A 21,429-nucleotide genomic window follows, 5' to 3' on the forward strand; every position below is an offset into this window, starting at 1 on the left:
TGTCGCTATGTAGCAAATGGTCATAATTCATTTTATCCAGCCTTCATGAAATTTCAGTTACTGTCTTTCAAGAAGGCATTCCTATTACAAATGAGGGAATTAGTGACAAAACGTTCTTCCATCCCATTGAATTGAACTTCTCCTCTCGGCATGGATATTCAGCTTACCTCTGTTTATTTAGTTCTGGATTGAATATCACTCCACTTGACAATGAACTTCAATGAACCGAAGTCAAGTCTACCACATTACAGCATGGTGAACTTTTGCAGAAGACCAGTCTAACATATTACAAGCTTGGCACTTGGCAGAAAACTCTGTTGTCTTACTTTGGTCACCCGCAATGGATTGTTCAGGGAGATTCACCCTCACTTATTCCTTCACTTCCGGTTTTCAATCTTCATTTTCGGAACTGATAAATCCTCATGATCATTAAATTTTATTAGATGTTCAATCGCTGGACAACAGATACAGTGGATCTAGCCCAGAAAAAAAACTTCCTTTTCTTTAATTCCTGCTATATATTTTCTGTTTCCTAGAAAGTTGACATTAACTACAGGGCATCTTTCTCAAACACTTACCAGGGGCAACTACACAAGGTCTACTTGTAGAAAATGTTCCCTCTAATTTTTTCTTAATATAAAGCTTCAGGGACCATCCGTTGCTCTAGGAGGAGGAAATTTTTAAATTTATTTCATTATTATTTAGTTTTACACAGTCTGAAAAGTGGGCGGCATTTTATATTATACAAAAGAAAATTCCAGCTGCACGCCATAGGCAACATACGTGGAAGCATTTCAATTACCGCATGGCCACAGCTTAGTGGAAACAGATCAATGTGACAGCATCCTTGGCAATTAATAACCTGCTGAAAGCTTTCTGTAGAAAAATATTACCACTTCTCCGTTTTACATAAAGGGCTGAAATGGACTTGTTCTGTAATTGCTTCAGACAAACAAGCTTTTGAATGTACAACACCCCTAAAGTTAATACTACTGTTGTTAGCAATGAGCAGAAAAGAGGTTGAGCAGATTAAGAAGCAGAGTTACTGCAATATTATTTGGTACAGTAGATCCTGGAGTAAGGATTTTGGTGAGTGAAGAGTATGTATTATATTACTGAGCTTATCCTATGACTAGGCAAAGCTAGTAACTTTTACAGCTGAATCCTGGCAGACTTTTTTAGCCAAAGCTAGCAGTTTCAGATGAGCAAGTATGCAAGGTACGTTGAGCGTGGACCTCTTTCCAGCTACAGATGTAACATTTTGAAATGAATTTATCTGTCTAAACAAGAGATGTTTGATTGGACAGCAGATTCAAGAGCAGTGACACAGTGTGGGCTTTGATAAGTACTATTAGCTGAGTAGTTCTACCAATCTGTTTTAATTCTCAAAGTAAAATTAAGGGGTTTTTGCTCATTGTGGGTTGTGCCCCAAACAGAGGTAGTTATTTCCCCTTTGAGTACTAAAGTAATTCAATGGTAATTCATAGCAAGAACACCCTGTTGTGTGTTCCTCCTGTATGACGAGGGGAAATCTGGGACACATCTCAAAGTTCAAAGTACATCTATTATCAATGTACAAATTATACAATCTTGATATTCATCTGCTTACAGGCAGCAAAGCAAGAAACCTGAAAGAATTCAATTTAAAAAAAAGACCAACACCCAATGCACAGCGAAAGAAAAAACACACAAATCAGGCAAACAATAAAAGCAAGCAACAGGATTCAGAAGCAAACCGAGTCCATAGAGCCAGAGCCCAGAGCAGCCGGAGTAGACTCATAGCCTCAGTTCATCACACAGCAGTGCAAATTGCCAGAAAGCTCACAGACACATAGCATGTAGCAGCTGGAACAGACTCGCCGTCTCAGCACAGTAGCAAGAGGAGAAAACACCACAGTAAAGTGAGCAGAATCGGCCCGACTCTTGCCTCCAGTGACCAACTGCAGGTGCTGAATGTCTATGTTGCAGTGGGAGATGGTAATCTCACTCTACATAAAGTATCCAGATGATGACTTGGATCACAAGATAATGTACAAAATGCAGGTAGATTGTATTTATGGTCAGGTATGTATATTGTGGACTGAGGAACTGTTCCTATGCCCTATACCTCTGTGATTGTAAAATCTGACAAAATTAACCCAAGCTATTTCATACATTAAGTAGTAATAGATGATAGTTCACTCTACCTGCAAAAATTAGGCAGTACGCACTAACAGTTGTATTTCACAATTAAAGTGAAAACATTGCTTTACCTTTGTTTGATCAAGTATTTGTTTGCAGCTATTAAGTTCCTCTTCAAACATTGAGAGAAGGTTGGAATAATTTGAAGCCGTAATATTGGCGATCACCGGCCTTTCCAGTAATGCACCAAATATTGACAGAAGCTGCAGAGAAATAACTAATTATAAATCACAACTCAGTACCTTGACAATTAACAAAGTATTATGAATAAACTTTTGCTGCTTTTTTTAAAAAAAAACATTATCACCTCACCATTTCTTTGTATAAACATGGCACCACTGAGAGATTTGCTATTAATGTCCCTTTTGATTAATTTACATAAAAGCAGTAAAACCAAAATATTTTAGTAACAGGAATATAGCAGATGATCTGGTGGAGCAAAGTATTTAGATGTCCAGCCAAACAAATCAATAAAATACATGCAATACTATGAAAATTAATCTAAAAATTTAGAGAAATATTGAACAGTCTCAGGAAGTGTTAGCCACATTGTTCAAACCCTATCAGGAATGGAGTTCAATTTTGATAACAAAATTTCAAGATATATTGTGGATATATATATATTATGAGACAAATGACCAAAGATTTATCAGAAATCGTTAGGTTAAACGAAACTTGCCTCATTTCCTCGACTATAGAAAATCAAGGAACAATCTATTTTAAGTGTTTAAAGATTAAATGAATACAATAGGTTAGGGAGAGAAATTGTTTCCTCCAATGGGAAACAAAATGCAGGGAGCCAATCTTAATGTTGGAGCAAACTACGAATGTTCTTTCCAAAAAAAATAGCGATAGAAACATGAAACTCCTGAAATATCATTGGACAATTGAAGTTTTCCCAAGATGCCTATGTGTTGTTCATTGGCATTATCAAGGGACCCAAACAAAAAGTGGAAAATGGATACGAGATACTAGTCACATGCAAACTAATTGATCAGAACATTTAATTTTTCTCATGGAATTCCCAGATCTCACTTTGTGGAAGTAATTTTTCCTCCCAATGTGGATCTCCAAAGGAGGAAACAAAGCATTCCAATAGTCAAGCAGCAAATGTAGATGTGAGAAATCTGAAATAAAAGCAGGAAACACTGGAAATATAGGGCATGTCTGGCAGCATCTGACAAGAAATAGTCAATCATTTGGGTTATCTTATATCAGAACTAGGAAGATTTAGAAATTCAATGTGGAGGACTGTAGAGGAGGGGAATGATCTAATTTCAGATATAGCGTAAGGCAGGTGTAATGAAAGATCGGCAACCTGGAAAAGCAAAATCAGGTAACATTCCAGAGAAGCAGCCCAACTAATGTCCATTTCAGATTTCCAGCAAGTGTTGTGTGTGCAGAACTTTTCCCCACCCCATGCACCACCCTGGCCATCTACCTCCTTCAACTTGCATCTCAACCAGACCATTCATTTGCAATCAACAAGCTTTTACCGCCTTTTCTCAGCCAGCCCTCTTATCTGCATCTTTTTCTCCTGTCCACACAATACCACAAACAATCTGTTTGTTCTGCCCTCCCACTTCTCTACAACTCTTAGCTTTGCCTAAATCCTGGTAAAAGGTCGCAGACCTGAAAAGTTAACCATTTCCCCCTCCCTGATCTGCCATATATTCACAGTATGATTTATGTTTTCATAATATTCTTTAATTGAGATGCAGTGCTGCAGTGCTCAAAATATTTAATTTCACCTTAAGTAACCATGGTATCTTCTCTATCTTGAAAAAGCATTTTATTCATCAACATAAATTAATCATCTTAAACTTTAATTACCAGCTCTACAGGATCTGAAACAAAACAACTGTAACTTGAATATTTTCCATTGTTTCAGAATAAACTCAAAAAGAATACAAATGGCTGGATTGAACTGATGCTCATCTTGCAGTTCCTTGTCCTTCACACACCCATACGGCATGATGCACAGGACTGATTGAGCGAGGAGGCATTTTTCATTGCTGTCTAATCCTTGTGTTGCCTCAAGTTCACAACAGGCAGTCAGCTGTCTGGTATGCCCTGACAGACATTGACAGGAGTCTAGGCAGTTCGTGGAGCCTTGTCTCATGTTTTCAAATTAAATATTAAAATAAAATTAATTGAACTTACCCTAGCTATGCTTTTCAATGTTCTCTACAAGACAGGGAATCAGCATTCGAGTGAATGGTTAAACCTGTGTGGATTTGGCTGGTTTAGGATTGACAAAGCTAATTACTGAGCACTTGGGCTCCATGGCCAAACTCCAGGTGACACAGCAGAGTGACAGGCACCACTTCGGTAGCTGAAGGCTATTTTCCCTCATTTTCCTATTGCACGCTTTAAAGTAAAATGAAAAACCTGATTTTAAATCCTACTTAATAGACCACAGCTTAGGCAATTCAAAGAAAGATCTGTAGCTTAGAAATGGGCTCAGTTTTCTATGTCAACTTAAACATGAAATTCTATAAATACCTTAAAAGCTGACTCCAGATTTCCACAATCATGAAATGCAAGGTTCAGCAATGAGCCCAGGCGTTGGTCAAAGTCATATACACAAGCCATGTATCTGCAGTGGTTAGACAAAAATTCCTGCACAGTGCATTGAATATATTTAGATTTGTGAATAAGGTAGCTCAGGTAATTTATTTTTAAAACATGCTTTTATATTGAATGAATATGAGCACATAAGAAAATTCTTATGTGTTTAAATTGGTACACAGCCTATTACAATGTTTAAAAAGTTAATTTTAGAAGGCAGATAACGCAAAATGCAAGTATATCTGACATTCACACAATCTTCGAAGAAAAGAGCAGTACCATATTGTTGAAATCCAATGGATCGTACTTGCTATCTCCAAATACTCGCCAACATTCCTGAAACTCCTCATGGATATTGTTGATCTCTTCAGTGAGAGCTTTCCCTCTGCGACCTCCTATTACAATTTTTTCCAATTTATGAAACTCAGTTGCAGTGATGAAGAGTTCCTGAAAGCAAACTTACAATGAGCAACTAACCTTAACACAATCAATATGGAAACTTAAGAAATAAAATTCATTGAATAATCAACTACCACAGTACAGTTCATTTTATTTTCCCTTCGTATCTCTTCGGTAGTCCAAACAGTCCCATTTCCTAGCATGATTCCAGGAATGAAAGGGTTACCGTATGAGGAACACCTGGCAGCTCTTGGGCTGTATTCCCTGGAGTTCAGGAGAATGAGGGAGTTCTCATAGAAACATTCCAAATGTTAGAAGGTATGAACAGACTAGATATAGCTAAGTTATTGGTAGGGGATTCTAGGACAAGAGGGCATGACTTCAGGACTGAAGGAAACCCTTTTTGGAACTGAGATGTGGAGAAATTACTTTAGTCAGAGGGTGGTAAATCTGTGGAATTTGTTGCCATGAGCAGCTGTGGAGGCCAAGTCATTGGGTGTATTTAAGACAGAGATAGATAGGCTCTTGATTAGCCAGGGCATCAAAGTGTATGGGGTGAAAGCAGGGGAGTGGCGATAACTGTAAGAACTGAATCAGCCCATGATTGAATGGCGGAGCAAATGGCCTTTTTCTGCTCCTATATCTTATGGTCTTATAATACAGACTTTTCGCCCTCAAAAATTACATCAAAATTCTCTTTATAAAGTTATTTTCAAATCTGCCTCCACCATCCTTTCCCTCAGATTACAAGAGCATGGCTTATAAAAAGGATCATTATATCATTTCCTATTCCTTTGGGAATCACCATTAATTCAGTTTGCCGACCCCAAGGCTAATTGTAACTATTAGATTCTACACAACTATCTTTCTGATTTTAAATTGCTCTAACTTCCTCCCTTCCATAGCAGTCCAAGCAACTGTTGTCCCTTGACACAAATATCTCTCAATCTTAATCACAATCTTAATCTCGTATACCTCCAAGGCTTTTTCATTTTTCTCAACGTGGTGTCAAGAGCTGACATTAATATCTTGATTGAGGATTACCTCTTTTAATGTTTGCACTCTTTTGTACCCTAGATATCTATTACTAAAGCCACATTTATCTCTCATTTTTACAAATAAGCAGAGAGTAACAATTGGAATCTTTATACAGTAATACCAAGATACAGTAAAATACTTGTGTGCAATTAATATGCAATGTGCTCTGAAAGTATTCAGCCCCCACAACTATTTTCACATTTTACTGTCACATTTTCTAAATTTAAAATATATTGAAGTAGGATTTTTGTGCTAATCAACATTGTGCATTATGTCAAATTGAAACAAAAACTGCAAAAGCTGCCAACAAATTTACTCAAGATCAAAAACCAAAATTGTGCGGCCAATGAAGTATTCATACCCCTGTAATTACTGCACTAACTTTCCTCGGGTGCAATACTACATATTACCTTACCAACTCACCCAATTTGTTGAAGTAGAAAATTGGAGGATCACCTGCTTTTGTTGAATTCATAATAAATATCCCCTCTCTCTGTAAGGTCCAACAGTAAGGTAGATTTCCAACAGACCAAACCAAAATGAAGACAAGTCAAGTCAGGGAATTGATAATAGAGAAGCACAGATCTGGGGAAGGGTACCAGCATCTCAAAGGCACTGAACATACGTACCTTGGAGCTCTGTACAGTCCATCATGAGAAAGTGGAAAAAATATGAAACCACAGTCGTACTACCTTGGTCAGTCCAGCCCTCTAAATTTAATCACCAAAGACTGGCATTTGTAAGAGGCTTCTGAGATGCCAACAGTCACTTAGAATGAGCTGCAGAAGTCAGCGGCTGCAAATGGAGATGTTCATGGCTCCAGAATCTCTAAGGCCTCGCATAAAAAGGGTATTTATGAAAGGGTGGCAAGGAAGCCCTGGCTAAATAGAAAGCATATGCTTGCCTGTAAAGACTTTGCAAAATGTCACTTAGAAACTGCTGTAAAGATGTGAAAGAAGGTCAGATGGGACTAAAGTGGAACTCTTTGACCTCAACACTAAGTGGTACGTGTGGCACAAATCTAAAACTGTGCATCAGCTAGGTAACACTATCCCTATCGTAAAATATGGTGGAGGTGGCATTATGCTATGGGGATGATTTTCAGTAGCAGAGACTGGAAATCTACTCAGGTAGATCTAATGAGAAGATGAATGCTGCTAAATACAGAGATCCTGAATAAAAATTCATGCTCGCCTCTACCTCTGGGATAGAAGCTCTTCTTGCAGCAGGACAACAACCCAAAGCACACTGCCAGAGCAACCATGGAGTGGCTTGAAAATGAAGAAAATGGATGTCCTTGAGTGATCCGGTCAGTCCTGACCTTACCCGATCGAACATCTCTGGCAGGACCTCAAGAATACCACCCAGCGCCACTCCCCAACTAACCTGGCACAGCTTGAGCGAATTTGTAAGGGAAAATAGACAAATCTTCTCCATCTTATTGTGCAAAGCAAACAGAGATACACTCAAAAAGACTATTGACTGTAATAGCTGAATGAGGTGGTCAACCTAAGCACTGAGCAAAGGGGGGATGTGAATACTTTTGAATTGCTGACATTTCAACTTCTTGAATTTTTAGTTTTTCATGCTTTACAATTTCCCCTGTTTTTTTTTGGAGAAAAGGAGCATGTGATTCACAAATTGATCAAAATCCCCAGTTGTAATACTCATTTATGTGAACAAAGGGTTAGGAGTCGAATACTCTTAAAAGACATTACTTTTGCCTATACATATATAACAAAGTTTACTCACCTCAGTTTTTAACAATCTGTCAAGAAACTTATCAAAATGAGCAAACACCATTTGTGATGGAAAGTCCCAGTGCTTCACTTCTATTGTGCTATTATAATACCAGGAAATCTTTAATCTGTGTTCATGAAAGCTATTCTTGAAGGTTTTCAATATACGTATGGCAACTTGCACCTTCTCCAGTGCCTCTTCTATCTCAACTTTAAAAATCTCTTCTGGAACAAGATAGTTCGAAGCCTATTGAAAAAACAAGACAGAGCTTCTCAGCTGAAATTCTGTTATTGTCAAAATATCAAATTTTTTTAATGACCATTTAATTTTTTTTTAAACTCAGCTGCTTAAGGAAAAACGTTTTGTAGAATAAGTTCAAAAATTACACATTCTAATTCATGAAAAAAGATCGGTCACAGGACATGTTCAAGAATGTCCTGAAACATAATTTGCAGTTAAAAAAAGCTGTAAATTGCTTTAAAATACTTAGATTTTATCAAATATTAACAAATTCATAAAGGTATATAGAATACAGTAGGAATATTATTAAAGATCAACTGTGTCCATATTGCACAGCTTACAATATTTATACTGTGAAAACATTTCAAATTCAGATTCTTTTATTTATCACATGTAGATAAAAAAAAATACAGTGAATCAAGTCATTTGCATTAACAACCAACACAATGTGCTGCGGGCACGTGTTCTACTGAAATTCAACACCTTCCTTCATAGAAACACTGGTATTTACAACTCATCATTGTTTTAATAACCAAATAGCCTTTCAGGATTAATTTATTATGAAAAATTGTTACATTATACAACCAAAAGATCTGCTTACTCACAGGAACCACAAAGCTAGAATCCAAAAAGAACCCAATTTAAAAAATAATAAAAACTAAAGAACACAATGTGCAAGAGAAAGAAAACACAGATCATGCAAACAACAGCATTCCAAACCACAACTGAGTCCTCAGATCTGAACCCTAGAGCAGCCCAGAGTAGGCCCAAAGCCTCACTTGTCAGTCCCTCGTGTTAGTGGGCACAGCAGCCAAAGTAGTCTCTATAGCCTCAGTGTCATGAAGAGAGGAGTGACCATTGCAGAGAACCTACAAAATCAGCTCTCACACTGGATCCTGACACCCTGTCTGTTCAGTCTATTTGGGCTGGAGTTTAAATTGAACAAACTACAGACAGCAAAAGGCTCCGGTGCCCAGAAGAGAGATGTGACCATCATGGAGAGAGTGAAATCGGCTCTCGCCTCCTATCTGGGCTGGTGTTTAAAATGTCTTAGCAGTGTATTGTACTTCACACTGGGACTCAGCTACTGTGAAGGCCTTAGGGCCTAGACCACACTGCCCAGCGACTCGCTCCTGGCCCTGTCGCCACCCTCAGGCCCTTCAAATCAGCTCGAGGCCCAAAGCAATCCAACCTTGCACCTGGGCCAGTTATACGAGCATCGAATCTCCTCTGCCCAGGCCCCAGGTTCTCTTGATGACCAGAGTGACCACACCTTGCACCTGGGTTAGTTGTACGAGCATCAGATCTCCACCTGCAACAACACTGCAACTATCTCAGCTCACCACCAAACTCACCTCACCATTGCTCGCTCCTTCACTGCTTGCAGTGATAATTTAGCGCAATTTACCTCAGAAAAGGTATTTTTAGTGATGTTTTTAGTCAGATTTCTTATCCTTTTAGCTACCAGAGTACTATCGCATGTGTTTGGTAGTGCCAGCTCAATGTGCCAAATGGCACAATCCTGTCCCAATATCTGGTCTTACCTGCTCTACCGAATGTGGTTCACTGCAAATATGAAATGTATGCCATTCTAACAACTTGTATTTAAATTTGGGCCTAACCAAAAAACATGTCACTCTTGAACATTGGAAAAGCCAAAATTTTTATTACACATTTTAAGTAACTTTTTTAGTTATGTATATAGTTACATTAAGGAGGTGTTAACATGCTATGTTAACAAGGTATGTCGATTCATGAGGGGCATAGAGAGCATTCCTTTCCCCAGGTAAGGTAGTCTGCAACTATACAGCAGATGGGAAATATTTAAAAGGGACCAAAGGAGTAACTTTATTCACAGATATATTGAACAAACTAAGAAAGCTGAAGAAGTAGGCACAATAACAATGCTTAAAATACTTTTGGACAGGTGGTAAAGAAAGACTTAGATTGAGAGAATGAGCAAAGAAATGGCAGATGGAATATACTGTAGGGAAGTTTATGGTCATGTGCTTTGGAAAAGGAATAAAGGCATGGACTATATTCAAAATGGGGAGAAAATTCAAAAACCAGACGTGCATAGGGACTTGGGAGTCCTTGTGCAGGGTTTCCTAAAGGTCAACTTGCAGGATGACTCGGTGATAAGGAAGGCAAATGCAATGCTGGCATTCACTTCAAGAGGACGAGAATACAAAAGGAAGGATGTAACGCTGAGGCTTCATAAGGCATTGGTCAGACTGCATTTGGAGTATTGTGGGCAGTTTTGGGCCCCTTATCTAAAAGATGTGTGGGCATTGGAGAGTGTCAAGGGCAAAGAATGATCTCAGCAATGAAGAGGTTGGCATAAAAGGAGTGTTTGATGGCTCAGGACCTGTACTCGTTTACATAATGCATTGGGGTTTATATGTAACAGTACGTAAATGGCATATATCATTACACTACCATGTCATATGTGTTCGCCTCACTTAAAGGAAAAACAAAGTCAGGCTTGCATTCTGGACTCCATTCCAATTAGTTTTATGTTTTGGAGTTACAAAACATAACAGTGGTGACAAGGAAGTTTTAAACAAACCCAAGATGACTAGCTACCTGTTGAAGCACAGTGAGATGTTCCAAGTTTTAAAACAAAACAGCAAGATGTCAGAGTTTTTTTTAAAAAGCAGTTATCATTGCTCATTAATATTGTAGTATTTTGTAGAAACATTATTTTCATTAAAGGTAGTCTGGAAACTTTCTCCACTCTTATCAGAAGAGCTATTCATAATCTGTTGCCACAATGGGAACTGCATAGGAAATATAACATAGTCACAAATTCTCCCAAGTTGTAAATTTTCTAAGCTAGTAAGTAAGGATCTACTAAGGACCAGATACTCTCACTTGCATTATATTCTTACCTGGTTGATGATTAAATTGCAGAATTCTTGCAGCAAGACAATAATTCTTGGTGGGAAACAATAATATCTGGAGTGGCTCCATATTAAGCAGATAGTGTGGAAAAGCGGAGCGATAAGTCGCTCAATGTCTGGGAAGTTTGACTCTTCCAGTTGGGAAAGGTGATGTTTCAAAGGTCGAAGATGCAATTCAATGTCCTGCGCCTCTGAGACAGCTGCAAACATTTGAGGACTAATGGTCATCTTGGTGATTGACTAACATCTCTAAGAAAACATTTAGAGGACATAAACATAACATGTGAAACTTGTGATAAAAGTTAATGGAATTGATTGTGGACTTCAGGAAGGGAAGTCAAGCGAACACACCAGTCTGCATTGAGGGATCAGCAGTGGAAAGGGCGAGACGTTCCTGGATGGCAACACCTGAAAAGATCTATCATGGGCCCAACATATTCACCCAATAACGAAGGCATGATAGTGGCTACATTTCATTAGGAGTTTGAGGACGCTTGCTATGTCACCAAAGACTCTCACAAATTTCTGTAGATGTACCATGGAGAGCATTCTGTTACATCACTATCTGGTATGGAGGGGAGGGCACTGCACAGGATCAGTAAAAGCTGCAGAAAGTTGCAACCTCAGCACGGGCACTAGTCTCCCCAGCTGCCAGGACATCTTCAAAAGGCTATGTGTCAAAAAGGCAGCACATCATTAAGGAGCTCCATCACCCAGGATGTGCTCTCTTCTCATTGTTACCATCATGGTGGTGGTACAGGAGCCTGAAGAGACACACTTAACGTTTTAGGAACAGCTTCTTTCATTCTGCCATCAGATTTCTGAATTAACCCATTTACAAAACCCCTTTTTGCTCCCCACTTTGTATCTGTACTAATTTTTATAAAGCTATAAGGAGTGTGCATATAAAACTATAAACTATAAAATGCAATATACACACATTATTGCATTTCATAGTTTTTTGAAAAAAAAATTTGTATTGCAACGTACTGCTGCCACAGAACATTACACAGCGATATTACACAGTGATATTAAATCTGATTTTGGTAAAATTACTGTGTGCTGTATTGGACACTTGCAAATGTCTTCCACCTGTAGGATAGCCAAAACAACCCCCCAGTTATTTTTATTACCATTTCATACCAGTGTAAGAGCAAAACAAACAAAACTCACAAATTGTAAAGTGAATCTTGAGCAACATGGAAAAGTTATATTTTTTTTTAGGGTGGTGGAAACTTATTAAAGAAATCCAAAGGATTTACATAAATGTTTTAAAAACTTCAAAACACCACACTTTAAAAAAAATGCAAATCCCAATTAACATGTAATTTGCTAATAATGATTACAGAATTTTGTATCTATTTTTCTAGGGATTATTTCATTTTGTTGGCCTTGCCCAGAGGGGTGATTATGAAAAGTAGGCAATCAAACAACCCCATGAATAATATTCTTATATAACCATATAACAATTACAGCACGGAAACAGGCCATCTCAGCTCTTCTAGTCCGTACCGAACGCTTACTCTCACCTAGTCCCACTGACCCGCACTCAGCCCATAACCCTCCATTCCTTTCCTGTCCATATACCTATCCAATTTTACTTTAAGTGACAATATCGAATCTGCCTCTACCACTTCTACCATTCTGAGTAAAGAAATTCCCCCTCACGTTACCCCTAAACTTTTGCCCCCTCTCAACTTTCGTTAGAATCTCCCCTACTCTCAATGGAAACAGCCTATCAATGTCAACTCTATCTATCCCCCTCATCATTTTAAATACCTCTATCAAGTCCCCCCTCAACCTTCTATGCTCCAAAGAATAAAGACCTAACTTGTTCAACCTTTCTCTGTAACTTAGGTGCTGAAACCCAGGTAACACTCTAGTAAATCTCCTCTGTACTCTCTATTTTGTTGACATCTTTCCTATAATTCAGTGACCAGAACTGTACACAATACTCCAAATTCAGCCTTACCAATGCCTTGTACAACTTTAACATTACATCCCAACTCCTATACTCAATGCTCTGATTTATAAAAGGCAGCATACCAAAAGCTTTCTTCACCACCCTATCCACATGAGATTCCACCTTCAGGGAACTATGCACCATTATTCCTAGATCACTCTGTTCTACTGCATTCCTCAATGCCCCACCATTTACCATGTATGCCCTATTTGGATTATTCCTATCAAAATGTAGCATCTCACACTTATCAGCATTAAACTCCATCTGCCATCTTTCAGCCCACTCTTCTAAACTGACCTAAATCTCTCTGCAAGCTTTGAAAACCTACTTCATTATCCAGAACGCCACCTACAATACAATGCAATCTTACAATGCAAATCACTACAGCATGTGGCAAAATGCTGAACATATATAACAAATTAAATACTATTAGACAGTATCAGATAACTTACATTTCTGTCTGGGCTAAATTAGAAAAAAATTATCAAATTTACGATTAGATATCAGGAGATACAGATATTTGAGTTTTGTTTGGGGGGGGGGGTGGAGAAAAACAAATAATTTAATTGACATCCTGAAAGTAGACACGGTCATCTAACAAAGATATTTCTTGGGAATAAATATCACACAGGAAATATGGTACTTGGATCTGAGGAGAGAAACTGGGTTAATATTTCAGATCATTTTTTAAAATCAGCAACTCTTTCGACTGCTGAGTATTTCCAAAATTTTGCTTTTAAGTTTCCAGTAGCAACAAGCAAGTTCATTTTGCACTCCTGTTCAGGAATAGTCTGGGCACAAGAAAATCGATAATTTGCCGTAGTTCATCAATTTACTAATATTGCCATCGCCAGGCATCTGTCCAAATCTCAACGTCTAACCTTTCAGCTGTATTCTCTCAATAGCGATTGAAGTTATCCTCAATACTTTACACATACTGCATTAAGAAACAGTGCCAATAGATCTAAAAGTTACTTTAGATTCATCACTTGCATTTGTTTCAAAAAAGCTAAAATAAAGTTAAGTGTTTGCATAAAAATCAGAAAACTTTTTGTTTTAATACATCCAAGTGCCTGGTGATTTTATCTTACAACAATATATACATTACATATTGAAATGTTATGGCAGCAAATTACCTTCTCTTAATTTCAAGATAATGCTTTTGAATGTAGAGTAGTAGCTGCTTTCTGTCATTTTCAGTATATCAGCTATTTTGCGAACCTTGGGATGCTGGAGCTTTGGAAGCAATTGTAGAGTTATTATTAAAATTATATAGCGAAACAATTCTTTCTGATCTGAAATGATTACATAATACCTCTTACCTTAAAGTACAGATACACAGAGACCAAATTTTGAGTAAAATTATTGGCACCACGCAATGCCAGCATTTCCTTATGCATTTGCCAACAAGGTTAGTGGTTCTAGTTATGCAAGCACAAGTGCACAAATTGTAAATCAATTTACTGAGAATATTATCATGCTAGAGTCATGGATACTGGTCATACAGCAAAGTTGCATAAATCTCCCAAGTGAATCCCAAGTGAAATCTCCTGGTGAATACTACATCTGAGTTTACCTGCTATATGAGGTAGCTGGAAACTACTCAACTACTATTTGCAAATAAAAGGGGAAACAAAATCATTGCCAATATCAGAGTTCTTTAACAAGAAACCATGGCAAACATAAATGGTTCATTTCTGTGATAGTATTGGGATCCTAGAGACATCAACCAACAACAAGAACATTGACGAAGAAACACAGTTTAGTATTTCTAGATTCCCTGGTGATATTAAGGTATTTGAGTTATAGTAAGGACAACAAAAGGGACAAAGTTAAATGATTGACATGACGGGACAAAGATAGGACAAAAATTATGCAGTGCAAACTTACCACTTCAAGAAGTATGGGGGAGGGGGGAGTGAAAATAACTGAGGTAATAGTTGAGTAAATATTAGCAAGGTACTGGGAGATGCCTGGACATAGATTTCAAAACAATATACAGGTACATTAATTAATAAACAAGGAACTGTATATGGCAAGTCAGTCTTTACTGCAAGGAAGTGTTGAGATTATATACTAATGAGATCAGAAATTGAGTAATATATAGCTTTGGTCTCAGTGCCTGTTATTGTTGGAACAAAACAAAGTTTCAGAAGATTAATATCCATTAGTGAGAAAATACTATTCTTTGAGCAGAATGAGCTGTTCCTGGAGATCCAAAGGGTGTAATTTAAAATGCTCTTTAACCATAACAGGGTAGATTTTGAGAGGTTTTGCACTTTTTCCACTGGTTAGACATAAAATCCTGGTTAGGCTAGTTTTTGGGAAAACTAAAGCTGAAATCAAGGGAAGTGCCTTCATTGAGGTTCATATAATGCAGAATTCTCTCCTGCAAAAATCTTTGCAGATACTCAATTTATAAACATGTTCAAGTCTGAGACTGATAGATTCTTTAACACCAAACAAATCAAACAATACTGGATGGCCTGGACATTTTTCCAATTCATTTTTCATCATTTTACAGAATAACAGAACAGCTTCAAAATAAGATACATCTTCCTCCTGACATATCTACATGCCTTTAGGCCAATTAAGAGTTCTTTTTAGTTCATTTGTGGTAGTGTGGACATGATTGATAAAGTCAATATTTATTGTCCTTCCCTCACTATGCCTATTGTGGCTTATTGGGCTGTTTTGAGAGGACTGTGACAGTTGGGTCAGAGCAGTTGAAGATGGTGAGTACATCCCTTGAAGGTGAGTGAAAGACAGGTTTATAAATTGCAATCTGGTAATTTTGCGATTGTCATTGCAGACTGAGCTTTTTGTTCTTAATAATCAGTTTAAACTTCAGTTTAGTGGATTTGAACTTGGATCTTTCAATAGTGAGACCAAGCTTCGAGATTACATATTCAATAATTCACTCAGTACATGTTACATACATCAGTTACTTTTACAAACTACATTCAAAATGCTGAAACTTTTTTCTAAAACCCATAAGGGAAAACATTTTACATTAGTGCTATGTTTTATATGATAGCAGCAGTCACATGCTACCAAAAAAAGCACTGAATACGCAGAGTTAACATACCAACCTGCCTATATATTCCAAGCAAGTTTCCTTTCCTTGAAATCCAGAAGTAAATTTCTGCACTTGGTATGGGATTAAATTCTTCAAACAAGACTTGAGCAGAATCTTGCTTGATGACATCCATTACCTGATGTGCCCACTGTATCACCATAGATTCAACAGAATGAAGTATTGATCTGTCCACTTGTGGAAGGCTACACAAACAGAGTCACTCAATAAGTTAGATCATTTGGGATCACCTAGCCAGCTTATTTCAACTACAACTATTTATGTACAATAGGAGGTTCCAGTCCAAATTTATTAGTAGATTATGTATTAAACTTGGATTATATGCACTCTTTAAACATCATGCTTTACAAGTAAATTAATACTTTGAATATAAATAAACAAAAATATTTGATTAATAACTGACTTTGTTGGAAGAGTGTTACAAATTTAAATTTTGGGTATTTTCAGACAATGATGCTGCTACTCTGCAGGATCAGAAGAAGCTGGAGGGTTGTAAACCCAGCCAGCAAGTCCATCATGGGCACTCATCTCCACAGCATCAAGGGCATCTTCAAAAGACAAAGCCTCAAAAAGTCAGCATCCATCATAAAGGACCCCCCCACATCACCCAGTACTTGCCCTGTTCTCATTGCTACTGTCAAGTACAGGAAACAGAAGACACAAAATATTTTATGAATAGATTCTTCCCCTCTGCCATCAGGATTTTTAAATTGTCCATGAACCCTACCTCACTATTTTGCTCTTTTTGTTCTACTCTTATATATTTTGTACCTTAACATAGTATTTTTATATATTGCACTGTACCGCTAAAGCAAAACACAGCAAATATCATGACACTCGTCAATAATAATAAACCTGATTCTGAACATTTGGATTAGAGATCTAGAAACCCATGAAAATCTTTACAAGTGTAATACTTACAATATATAACGATATATATACGATATGTAATACATACAATTTAAATTTGGAAATGTTGGTGTGAAGGTTTATAATACCGTTTCCTAGAATTGCACAAGGCAGAACTACGGCTAATTTTCTTAGCTAAAGATTTCCATAGATTTTCTTGAAGTTACTCCACACTCAGATTCATCTATAGGACGTATACCAAAGCCCGTATTTGTTGCCCAGTCTTGATCGCTCTTGAAGATGGTGGAGAGTAGTCAGCTAGGCCACTTCAAAGGGCAGCTAAGAGTCAATTACATTGTCCTGAACCTCAGTCAGAAAGTCACTCAACAAGGATACAGATTTCCTTTCCTTGTTCAGAGAATCGAATGGATTTTCTCTTTCCAGTTTTCATGTCTTTTTAAATTAATTTTAAAAGATGTTCTTCTGTTGCTCTCATCTTGATGTCAATTTTGTTGCTTCCCTATCCACCATTTCTTTCAGTATTCTGCCAATTGCCAACCTATCTAGAAATACCCAAGTTGCTTCAAGCACCTACACCATCACCCCACATTCTTCCTAGTCAACCTGGAACTTCACTGATCACCAATAAAAATTCCACAGAAAATCTGATGCAGCTCCATCTGAGAAATTTAACAGAAATAAATTGAAAGCAGCTTATCCTAGTGGCAGAGGATTGAATTATTTCAACATTCTCCTGAGGAATATAAAAATTGTTTCATGTAAAAACAAGAGTAGATGTGAATAACAAAGAAGCAAAGACAGTAGTATTTATAAACGGAGAATGGAAATGACACATCAAACACTAGTTCTATGCAAAAGCATTCCAGTTCTCACCTGCCCACTCCCTGTGGCCTTGAAAAAGTTCCCTTTATATGTTACTATTGAATCTACAACTCATCACCCTCTATCCGTAGCAGTGCATTCAATACTAATTGCTGCTTCAAAAAATTTCAAAGTGTCACTTTGACTTCTTCGCCTTTCACCTTGTTCTTGAACCTGAAGACCTCTGCTAATTAACTGGCTGGAATGTTTTACCGACATATTCAACCTCTTGCTTCAGTAGTCTGAGATACCCACCTGCTTCAAGCAGGCTTCAATCATTCTGGTGCCCAAGAACATGGTAACCTGCCTCAGTGACTGTTGTGCAGTCAAACTTGCATCCACTGTGATGAAGTGGTTTGAGCGGTTGGTGATGAAGCATTCCAGCTCCAGTCTGAAGAGAGACCTGGATCTACAACAAGTCAACAGCAGATGCCATTTCACTGGCTCTTCACCCAACTGTGAACACCTGGGCAATGAATCAGCATGAACTTCACTGACTGCAGCTCAGCATTCAACACCATCACCTCCTTGAAACTCAGCAATCAGCCCCAGGACCTGAGCCTTGGTACCTCCCTATGCAATTGGATTCTTGCTTTCCTCTCCAATTAGTACAGATTAGCAACAACATCTGCTCCACAATCACAACTAGCACAGTTACACCACAAGGTTCTGTGCTTAGCCCCTGATTTACTCACTTTATGATTATGTTACTAAGTACAGCCCAGTGCTGTATTTAAGCTTGCTGATGACACCACTGTTGGACAAACCAAAGGTGCTGACGAGTTGGCATAGGAGAAAGGATACTGAAAATCTGTTTGAGTGGTGCCACAAAAACATCCTCCCACATAATGTTAGCAAAATTGAAAGTGATTACTGACTCCAAGGGGAAGAAGCTGGAGGTCCATTTCCTCATTAGAGGATCAGAGGTAGAGAGGATTGTAGCTTTAAATTCCTTGGTGTTAACAGAGGATCTGTCTTGGGACCAACATATAAATGCAGTCACTTCCAAGGCATGACAGCTCCTCGCCTCAGTTAGAAGTTTGCATAGATTGGGCATTTCAGCAAAAGAATTTGACGAACTTCTATAGATGCACAGTGGAGAGTTTCCTAACTGCTCCCAGCCTGGTATGCAAACAAAGTGATGGATGTACCTCAGTTCATTACAGGCAAAGCCCTCCCCACCACTGAGTGCTGTAGCAAAAACCCCCACCCTGTCTATGCTCTCTTCTCACCACTACCATCAAGCAGGATATACAGAGTCTTGGCTCCTATAATGTAACATATACAACCATTAGGCTCCTGATGGTTACATATGGTAATCTCTATGTACTTGGATAATAAATTTACTTGGAACCTCTACAATTGTGAACAGTTCCATTTACACAACTTTATTACAGTTCTATATATGCTTCCAGATCTCCTTGAATTACTTCTGTTGCAAGGAGAAGAACTCAAACTTCTCCAGCCGATGCCTATAATAGGAGTCCGTCATCCCTGGAATCAATTTAGTACATTTTTCTGCACCTGCTAAGATATCACATCTTTTCTGAAATACCCAGAAGAAGGTATCGTACCCTACTCACGTCTGTTGTCCAGCAAGATTTCCTTGCTCTTATACGTCACGTATCTACATCTCACAAATAAAACCTGTGACTACATTTACCTTTTCAGCCACTTTTATCAACCCACCATGCTACTACAAAGGAACCTCTGGATCCCAGTCATTTGATCCATTTTAGAGTTATGTTCTCACACTTACATTCTCTCATTTCACTCTCTCTCAAAATGCAACACTTCACATCTCTCAGCATTAATTGTCCATTCAATCTGTCAGCCTATACTTCCTCGAAATCAAGGAAACAAGCCCTGTACACCTAAAAAAAAAGTGGTCATAGCACCATTCCCGGAGAATTGCACACCACTCTCCTCTCCAGTCCCATGAATTAGGCATTACAAATTAATGTCTTTTTTAAACTTAATTTTGAATTACACAATAGAACCAGATGTGCATCCGTTTGGAAAGCAAATCAGGAGAGTTCAACTGTGAATCATAACATTATCAACTGTAAAGGGGAATTGAGATATAATCTTTATCACTCAGATGGCAATTGATCATTGTGCTGATATAACCTTGGAGACTTTCATGATCAAGTTCACATCATCAGCATGTGAGCATTTCATGTGTGAAGTGACTGGGAATATCGAGTATGAAATTATATTTCTGGTTAGTACTTTAAGTTTCTGCAAGTTCTTTCATGTATTAAAAACTGCTTATACATTTTAAGAAAACAATTCTATCACAAGAGCTTGGAAAACCTACAAAATTGATATGAAGGAGTATCATCTCGAGAATAGATTTGTTCCAAAACCAGACAATATTTGTTTACGACTACCTATGAGGAAAAAAAAAACAAATTCAGCGAAAGAACATACTCATTTGCTTTTTCCACATCTTGACTTTCAGGAAGCAGAGGCATTGGCAAAATAGTTTTTCCTTCCATTTGTCCGTGGACAACAAATATTTTGCCCTTTATAGTTTCAACGTGTTTTTGGATATCATGTGACACAGCTTGTGGCCAACCTGAATGATTATTCATATTGGACAGAATAGGAGCCAGAACCTGGATGAAATGCACAAAAGCAAGAGAAAATATATCAAAATAAAAACTAGAATTCAATGGCAAGTCAGATCTAGTCAAGTTTATTGTCGTTTTAACTATATACACGAATATAACGTATATAACCATACAAGATATAGAAATGAGACAATTTTTCTTCGAACCAGGGTGTAATGCACAATAGTAAACATAACACATGATAACTTATGAAGGATAAAATCTAACCCAACTCAAGTAACTTTAGACAAAAAATGGAACTGAGCTTACAGAAATCAGCCATGATCTTAATGAACAGTGGGGCAGGTTCAATGGGCCGGATGGCCTACTCCTGCTCCAATTTCTTATGTTCTTATGTAAAAAGGCAAGAATACCTAGCAGTTATGCTGTAACCCTACAGAACAAAAGTAATCAATCTTTTAGTCAAGCTATCTCAGACAACCGACAGCTCAGCTTTAGACAGCAACAGCAATGAATGTCTGGCCCACTAACAAAGTACCAACCTGAAACAACAAGGAGCTAATGCCTCACACCCAAAGCAGCCAACGTTTAATCCTAACCTGGAAGTGTTGCTTATGGAATCCATATGTTCTCCCTGTGAACGTACGGGTTTCCCCCAGGTAGTCCAGTTTGTTCCCCATCCCAAAGGCAAGCAGGTCGGTAGGTTAATTGGCCAATATAAATCAATGCGGCTGTGTGGACGAGTGGTGGGATCTGTTGGGAGCAGGCAGGCTTGTGGGACTGGGTGTAGGATTAATGTGAATGGATTTATTAGGGACACTCACTCATTTGAGATGGTGCAGTAGCGCAGAGGTTAGCGCAATGCTTTACAATGCCAGCGGCCCGGGGTCAGGTCCCACCACTGTCCGTGTGGAGTCTGTATGTTCTACCTACAACTGTGCGGGTCTCCTCCAGTTTCCTCCCGCAGCCCAAAGTCATTCCAGTTGGTAG

The 21,429-nt window shown here is 38.2% G+C and overlaps 1 protein-coding gene across 1 annotated transcript in view; it reads right to left on the reverse strand.

Annotated features, from left to right (window-relative positions):
• dnah9l (dynein, axonemal, heavy polypeptide 9 like) overlaps positions 1–21,429 on the reverse strand; it is a 271,859-nt gene that overhangs the window by 248,251 nt on the left and 2,179 nt on the right. Inside the window, 8 exon segments of the mRNA XM_059966255.1 lie at positions 2,253–2,384; positions 4,687–4,803; positions 5,032–5,199; positions 7,942–8,175; positions 11,061–11,272; positions 14,172–14,271; positions 16,128–16,317; positions 20,297–20,484. Coding sequence (XP_059822238.1) covers positions 2,253–2,384; positions 4,687–4,803; positions 5,032–5,199; positions 7,942–8,175; positions 11,061–11,272; positions 14,172–14,271; positions 16,128–16,317; positions 20,297–20,484 — 1,341 coding nt within the window.

This window comes from Hypanus sabinus, chromosome 4, assembly GCF_030144855.1.
Source record: "Hypanus sabinus isolate sHypSab1 chromosome 4, sHypSab1.hap1, whole genome shotgun sequence".
NCBI classification, from domain to species: Eukaryota; Metazoa; Chordata; class Chondrichthyes; order Myliobatiformes; family Dasyatidae; genus Hypanus; species Hypanus sabinus.